Source organism: Oncorhynchus clarkii, chromosome 18 (genome assembly GCF_045791955.1).
Source record: "Oncorhynchus clarkii lewisi isolate Uvic-CL-2024 chromosome 18, UVic_Ocla_1.0, whole genome shotgun sequence".
Classification (NCBI taxonomy): domain Eukaryota; kingdom Metazoa; phylum Chordata; class Actinopteri; order Salmoniformes; family Salmonidae; genus Oncorhynchus; species Oncorhynchus clarkii.
In genome coordinates this window covers 44,279,410-44,287,124 of record NC_092164.1, presented here as the reverse complement: position 1 = coordinate 44,287,124, position 7,715 = coordinate 44,279,410, and the positions used below count along the sequence as shown (strand labels likewise).

Genomic DNA, 7,715 nt, shown 5'->3' with positions numbered 1-7,715 from the left:
CTTAAGGTCCTTGTGTAAAATTGTAATGTGATATTGTACCCCCTAGCTCGATTGTTCATTGTTTATAATCTATATATACACTTGTTCCCTCATGTACTTTCTGTATTGATTTGTTGTTCATGAAAAATAAAATAAATATATATATTTCACCGGATGTATAGATGTGAAGCATCCGCTTGAATAGTTTTCTGTTCCCGAAACTGCATTCTGTTACGAACAGATTGGACTACGTTGTGTAGATTTTACTCTTTGCGTTATTTCGGAGCGCAAAGGCGAATTAAGATATTGCACACGCGCACTTCAGCTACTCTGAACGAAAATATGCAAATATATGCTAGAACGCGCCAATAGGATCTCACTAGCTCATGCTTGGCTCTGTCCAGTTCCCTGCTTGTTCTGCCCACTATGACGGGCTGTGGTGTATCTTGGTTAAATTATCCTTTGTACTTGTCAGACAGTTAATTGCTACACAGATAGATCCTAATTCTGTTTCTACAGATATAAATGCTAGCCATTATTTGATTTTAGAATATCCCACTTTTGATAGAGACCAACTTTCTCAGATGGACAGCCATTCATAAGAAATACGTTGCAGGAGTAAAATATGTATTTATTGGAAAAAGTTTTTATTCTGCACAATTCTGCCACAATGCATCAGCAGGCTCAAACCTTCAAGACTAAATACATTTTTTGCTTCTCAAGGACTGAAACCATAGAAAACCCAACAGGTATACAGTACATACACCTAACAATCAATTGCAAATGAGACAGGAAGTAGTAGAAACAAAGACAAAAAAAGAACAAACTCATAGCACACTAGTCAAACTTCTTCCAAGGAGGGCCGAGTGTATGCAGGTTTTCGCTCCACCTTGTACTCGACTGATGAATTAAAGTCACTAATTAGTAAGGAGCCCCCCCTCACCTGGTTGTCTAGGTCCTAATTGAAAATAAAAAAAACAGCAGACTCTAGTCTAAGCCCTCCATGGAGTGAGTTTGACATCCTTGCCATAGATGAATTAACATGTGAAAATAATGGTAAAAACACCAGGTGAGGTATTCTGTTATCCAAAAATATTAACATTCAACAAAGTGAGTGGACAAAACAAAACAGCAAATTAACAAGGGTGAGGAAAGCAAAGTTGAAAGTGATGGAGGATATGGGAAAATTCCATATCTGAGCGTACTCATTACGATCCATTACTTGGTTTCAATAAAGGGAAAGGATAGCACAGCTGTTGATACACATTCTGAAAAGAAAAAAGCTAGACAGAATCTTACAGTTATGATTATACTCAGTCTCATCTGGTCAATGGACTCATAAACACATAATAGATTTGAGTTTCTATTGAGAACGGTGGCCAGTAACTATCAAACTAAATGAAATCACTAACAGAAAAAATGTATTCTGATAAACATTTACACATACTGTCCATTATGTTTTGAACAGGAGAGTTAGTTTAGTTGCTTAAAAAGTCAGTAATCAATTATCCCAGTTTGTATAGTATGAGTATTCCATAATACAGGTGTACAGGTGTACTTATAGCTTTAACAGTTAAGACCGTATTTCAAAACAAGCAGCAAGTAAAATATCCTTCAAACTGAATCATGGTCAATGGGCTGAAAAACATCTCTAAACGATGCCCCCTAGAAATAAATGGTGGATTTAACCATGTGTTGGTTGTATGTAACACAGCTCTCGTAACCAACCCCTGAAAACGGAGTGTCACTCAGAATCAATACCCTTCGTTGAACTAATAAATTCCTGGCTTTATATATATTTTTTACACTTATACAGAGGTTTGTTCTAACATGTAGCCTGTGAGAATGTCAACATTTGAATTACAGTTCTACGAAAAGGAGAATAATAAGTAAACACCTCAAATTAAGTTGACTTTCAATCTTGACAACACTAGCAGGCAGCTCAACATCAATATAAAAGTATACATTTCAGGGCACTGCAATCTGCTGCAGTCAGCCAGGTAAAGGGATCTATATACACTGTACATGTACTCTGAAGTGACAACTCAGACAGCCACCGGCTCTGGTTCTAAAGGATCCATCTCTGGAACATCCTGATGTGGTTCTAAAGGATCTTCTTCTGGAAGAGACATTTCTGGTTCTGCTGGTTCCGCTTCTGGAGAACCTGCCTGTTCTGGTTCCACTTCAGCCATCTTCTCAGGTTCTGCAGGTTCCACATCTGGGATGATGAGGTCGTGCTTAAGTTTCTTCAGCTCAGTCATGTTGAAGCCCATGAAGATGGTAGGGCTGTTCCTCTGGATCGCCTTCATGCACCTGGTGCGCTTCATTCCAAACAGAGTGGACACCTCAGTCCGGGTCAGCCACAGTCTCTTGGAGAGCTCCTCAGACTCCTTCTTTGTGGGATACGGCTTGGTGTGAAAGTATCTTGTGAGGAAGTCTTTCCGCTCCTCAGAGGGGCGTTTCTCCATCCCACTGGGGTCCAGGGCTAGCTGAATAGAGGGGTCAGTCAGGGGTGCCTGCTCTCGTTTCTCCTTCTCTCGTTGCTTGCGGAAGGCTGCCCGCGCATCCCTCTCTTTCTTGTTGGCCTCCATGGCCTCCCTGAAGGCCGCCTCCAGCCTCAGCTTGCTCTGCAGCTCAGCAGGTGACTCGGAGGGCTGGGGGATGGGGACGGAGGGCTTCGCTGCCATGGGGACGGGAGGGAGCTGGGTAGAGTACCGACCTGGCACCTGGATCATCTGGTTAAAGGCCACGACCTGCTGCTGGCGTCCGTTGGTGGGGGTGGACTGGAGACTGTCTGCATCTTTAGGGGTCTTGGGTGCACGGCGGCACCGCTGTAGATGGATGATTATAGCTTTCTGCGTGGTCTTGCCTGTGTAAACGCCGTTGCAGTAGATGCATTTGAATGCTGAGGTCTTGAGGATGGCATGGACAGTGGGCGCAATGCAGTGCTTCCCACTCAGATGGGCCCGGTAGTTCTCCAGTGTGACACACTTCTCTTCACAGAAGGGGCAGTCGGTCTGCATCGTTTTATTGGGGTTCCGACACACTTCCTGTTTACCACCAGGTTGCATCTTGAGGAAGATCAGGTCCAGGGAGTTCGTGACCAGAGCTAATTTCAGTTCTGCGTCTCCTAGGATCTCTTTGGGGGCCGTGGTGTTAATGTCAAAGTAGGGGAACAGAAGGTTACCGCTGTCGTCTGTGTACAGTCTATACTCCCGCCTCATGAAGTCACAGTTGGCCTTCTGTGTGGGGTTGTGTTGTGTGTTTGTGTGTTCAACCAGTTGTTGGATGGAGTAGAACATCCCAGGACAGTAGAGACAGTTGAGCCCGTGCAGCAGGTGTTCAAAGAGGCCCTTCTCAGACAGGAGGATCTTACACTTCAAACACTTGACTGTCTTGTCAGGCATCTTCCTGAGGAAGGGAGCGCGGGCAGCCAGGCCCTGCTGCTTGGCTGTTCTGGGCTGGGCCTTGTGGGCAGCCTGCTGGTGAGCCTCATAGACATTGGAGGGGAGCAGTTCATTACAGATGGGACAGGTGATCCACTTCTTGGCTTTGGCGTTGAGAGCGGGGTTACCTGCTGGTTTGATGGGTTGAGGAGCCTTGCTCATCAGCTGGACGTTGCTCGTCTGGCCGGGCATGCCCACTGGCGTTGCGAAGGTGTAGGTGGGCATGCCGTTGACCTTGTTGCCTGTGGGGATGAGGTGGCTGAGGAGGGACTGGGAGGTCAGCATGGTGCCCTGAGGGGTGCTCTGGAGAATGGTACTCTGGGGGGTCCCATGGTTCAGGGGGAGGCGCTGAGTCATCATGAGGGACTGGGACATCCCTGGAATGCTGATCTGCACCCTCGGGGGCAGGAAGACCTGCTGGGGCTGCTGCTGACCTTGGACCCCTATGAAAGGCACCTGGCTGTGAGGAGCACCAGGTAGCGAGGTGCCAGAGGGTAGTCTGACCATGGTCTGGCCGATGGGCATGGTGGCTGAGATGGCCCCCTGTGGCATAGCACTCTGCAGGTTGACGGTAGCACCAGGCTGGAGGTGGCCTTTAGCATTAGCACCGGACATATGAACCAGGGTTGAAGACTGTGGGGGGAGGAAGCTCTGTTTGGCCCCGGCCAGCTGCTCAGGACTGGATACCTGTGGCAGCTGGTTTTTAGGGGCCAGTGTTTGGTAATTTGAAGGCTTGGTGTACTGAGTGTTCTCTAAGATCCAGGTCCTTATCTGAGCGCAGGCCCACTGGTGAGTGGGAGAGGACAGGATGTGGTGCAGCATGTGCTCCGTGCTTTCGATGGCCATCTTACACACCTTACAGAACTGCCTGGAGGCTGTATGGGGGAACTTGGTGTCTGGTATCCGTCCTGAGAAGTGGTGCCACAGCTTCTCCAGGTGGTTAAGCAGGACGTGCTTCTTCATTGAGAACAGGTTTGAGTCCACATATCGGCACTTACGACACTTAAACCGGTCCCCTTTCTTGGTAGTTGAATGCAGAGACTCTGCATCCTGGTCCACGTTCGGAGAGCCATGGAAGAGGAGGAGGTGCTTCTTGAGGACTCGGGGGTGGGCGACAAATGGGCAGATCTGGCAGGGAGCCAGGACACACAGTTTCCTCTCATACTCATGGTTCCGCTGCAGATGACTCTTGTAGGAGTACCAGTTCCGTGTAGAGTACTTACAGAGGGTGCAGCACAACAGCCGTGTGCGGTATGGCCACTGGGGAAGAAAATGCACAGACAACAAGAGTAATTAGCAAAATAAGATTATTTACCTCACTCTAAGGAATGAATGTTCATTTTTTTTTGTCTGAAAGGGTGTGCCCTACATAGTGCACCACTTTTGTCAGAGCCCTATGGGGATAGGGTGGGAATTTGGGGAATAGGCATCCATTTCAGTTGATTCAGTAAGAACTGAATCAACATGTATTTTTTTTAATTTTTTTAACACACACACACACACACACAGCTATTCATTTTGACAGACCCCAGAAATATTGGCACATTTAATCAATCAGTTGAATTATAAACTATTCTGTTTCAAATTAAACACTTGCTTGGTTTGTTGACATCCCCATCAGACTAGCTAATCTTTCCAGGTGCTATTGTACCTTTTTCTTTCTCTTGCCTGGAAAGGGCTCACTGAAGTCCACCCACTCGGTCTCCTGGAACGCCTCATCAGAATCAGAGTTTTTTTCCTTCTTCAGCTCCTGGAAGATGGTGACAGACAACATACAGCTAAGTATCACAGGAAGAAACACTGATCAATGATCTCTGATCATTCACTGTCATGCATCCCAAATGGCATCTTATCCCCTTTATAGTACACTTCTATATAGCCCATAGGGAACAAGGTGCCACATGGGACACAGAGTCTTTAAAAGTTATGGGAAAAGTACAATCATGACTCTAAACAATGGGTAAAATGGCAATAATTAGACATTCATCTAGCCGACAAACAATAGTTGCTACACTGTTCTGATAGTTTTAAACGTAAAAATTGCACAACAAATACCTACTTCCAGAAGGACTTTACAATTCTCCAGTCCAAAGTCACTCAAAATATGTTTAACTTTTCTCCTTGTTTTTCTGATGTTTTCCAAGTTTCCAACAGGGACTTGATACATTGTTCCTCAGCTTCCTAAAAGAGAGAGGCATCTTGTTAGGCCAGGTAATATAACCTACAGTACACTTTACACTTATTAACTCAGTTATCCCAGATCTGTTAGCCTATTAGGTTATCATAAACTGTGCATAAAAGTACCATAACAATAAGCCTGGGGACATGGTTAGTATAACAACCTGGGTCCATTTCAAATTGTTAACATGGATAGGCCTAAATGAAAATACACTACCCATGAACGTAGCCTATGGATTCATGTGTATATGGCCCATTTAACCTAGTGACATCATTTTAAGAATTGTAAATGCATTCATGAAGCTAGATAACGTTACACTCACCCAGCATCATCCTTTAGCTAATATAGCTACTCTCCAAATCAAAACACACAACGCAAGATAACATGAACAATTGGGTAGTTGCCATACGGCCAAAACAAAGGTGAAAAAATAATGTCTAAACAACTGACCACCTTAAATGTTTAGTTTATATACAATTTCATGTATTGGTGCCTTGAGTGCCTTGAATTACAATGCATGTTAATATAAAAAGGTCGAATGATTCCCAAATTGACAAGAAAATAATTGTTATTATTTAGTTACTTCGGTAATATAATCTGGCATTTCAATTGAAAAACACAAATTCCTTGTATTCTCGCTATTACATTTTGAATAAGGTTCATAGTAATTTCACTAAACCGCGATAAAAAAAGTTACCTGCCTCATACTTAAATAAAAAATAAATTAACTTGATTTCATTTTTTGGCGTGAACCAATTTGGACATTGTCACACGGATACGCAACTGGCAGTCAAATGTTACTTTCAAAACATACATGTACATTTCTGACCACTAAAAAAATGACTCTGAACATCAGTTCTAAAAATCTGTAATGGATCCTCATTCAAGTATTTTGTGTGTATTTTGTGTGTACAAAAGGTCCAGTATTGCTTTTTTCATCACTAGCTGGCTAACGAAAGTTACTTGCCTCCCTGACTAGGGAGTTGATAATTTGTGTTCCTGGTGCTTTCCCTGGATGTGGTAGACGTTTTCCAGACTCCCTCTTCGGAATTAAATCCTGATTCGCAGTTACCCGTGGTCACCATTTAGGTAGGCACAGAAACTACCATGGAAGTTGAAAGGGCAACTACCATTCGAATGGGAGGTCTGTGCCATCAACGGTAATCAAAAGCGGCCGGGGGACCGGAGAACTAACTAAACCCATCGAATTGTACGCATTGGCGGGAATAAAAACACATTAGCTAAAATGCTAGCTAGTTGTGTTGAACGCAATGATAAATCATTGGTTGAACTACATACACACATGCCTGGTTGGCTGATTTGTGACAGCGCATCTGCGCAACTGTTGACAATGGCTACAATAGGTGTAGATTTGTGATGAACTGTTGAGGATGCTCACATGACATAAAATTACCTTTGCTTTGGCGTCTCCGGTTATAAAAGGATGGCTGTCGCGTCTTTTTTTCCCAATCTGGATAGTTTCACCAATCCGCAAGCGCTTCAGTCTCGGTGTCACGGAAGTGTGCAATCAATCCACCTGGACAATGCTCTGCCACTTACCTCTCCAGACAACATGCAGCCGCCAAAGTTAATTCAGGAAAAAATGATTTACATTAAAGTGAAATAATTGGTGTATTATGCTGTTTCACCCTCCTCCTGAAGTATATAAAAAAAAATGGCGCTGTGTTCAGGACATGACGTTTGGGTCCTAATTAGCATATACGGAAGGTGACCAATGAGATTGAAGTTAGTCGTGGACTAAATTGAGGAATGTTCCAAACATAGTTGGAAGGTTCGTAGAGATTTAAATCCATTTCACGCTTAATTGATTAGTTAATTGGGCTAATAAACATTTATATAAGAGCACTAAAGAGATGTGGGAGTGGCTACAGACAAAATGAAGGCTATGGAAAAAGCTAGCTAGTCACATGGTACAATTCAAAACAACCAATAGGCTGTCCGGTTATTGAGGCAAAGGGGAGGGCCAAAGAGAGTATGGTGACGTCATATCATGCCACTGTTCATCAGCCAATAGTAGACGACTCTTCCAGTCCATTATTTGAAGAAAATGTTTTTGTAAGAACGTGAGTATGTAGCTATCTTTATGATAA

The 7,715-nt window shown here is 44.0% G+C and overlaps 1 protein-coding gene across 3 annotated transcripts; it reads right to left on the bottom strand.

The window, feature by feature from the left end:
• Positions 1 to 609: 609 nt before the first annotated feature.
• On the bottom strand, positions 610 to 7,364 carry LOC139373557 (activity-dependent neuroprotective protein 2a-like). 3 transcript variants are annotated; one of them, XM_071114205.1, is made up of 5 exons: positions 7,019 to 7,292; positions 5,485 to 5,606; positions 5,077 to 5,175; positions 4,137 to 4,685; positions 610 to 4,076 (listed from the first exon to the last, which is right to left on the bottom strand). In XM_071114205.1, exons 2-5 carry the CDS (start codon positions 5,590 to 5,592, stop codon positions 2,025 to 2,027), a joined length of 2,808 nt encoding a protein of 935 aa, XP_070970306.1. In that variant the 5' UTR covers positions 5,593 to 5,606; positions 7,019 to 7,292; the 3' UTR covers positions 610 to 2,024. The 3 variants fall into 3 exon arrangements, with proteins under 3 accessions (XP_070970306.1, XP_070970304.1, XP_070970307.1); XM_071114203.1 differs by having other exon boundaries at positions 610 to 4,685; positions 7,019 to 7,364; XM_071114206.1 differs by lacking the exon at positions 7,019 to 7,292 and having other exon boundaries at positions 610 to 4,685; positions 5,077 to 5,203; positions 5,485 to 5,566.
• Between the last annotated feature and the right edge of the window lie 351 nt (positions 7,365 to 7,715).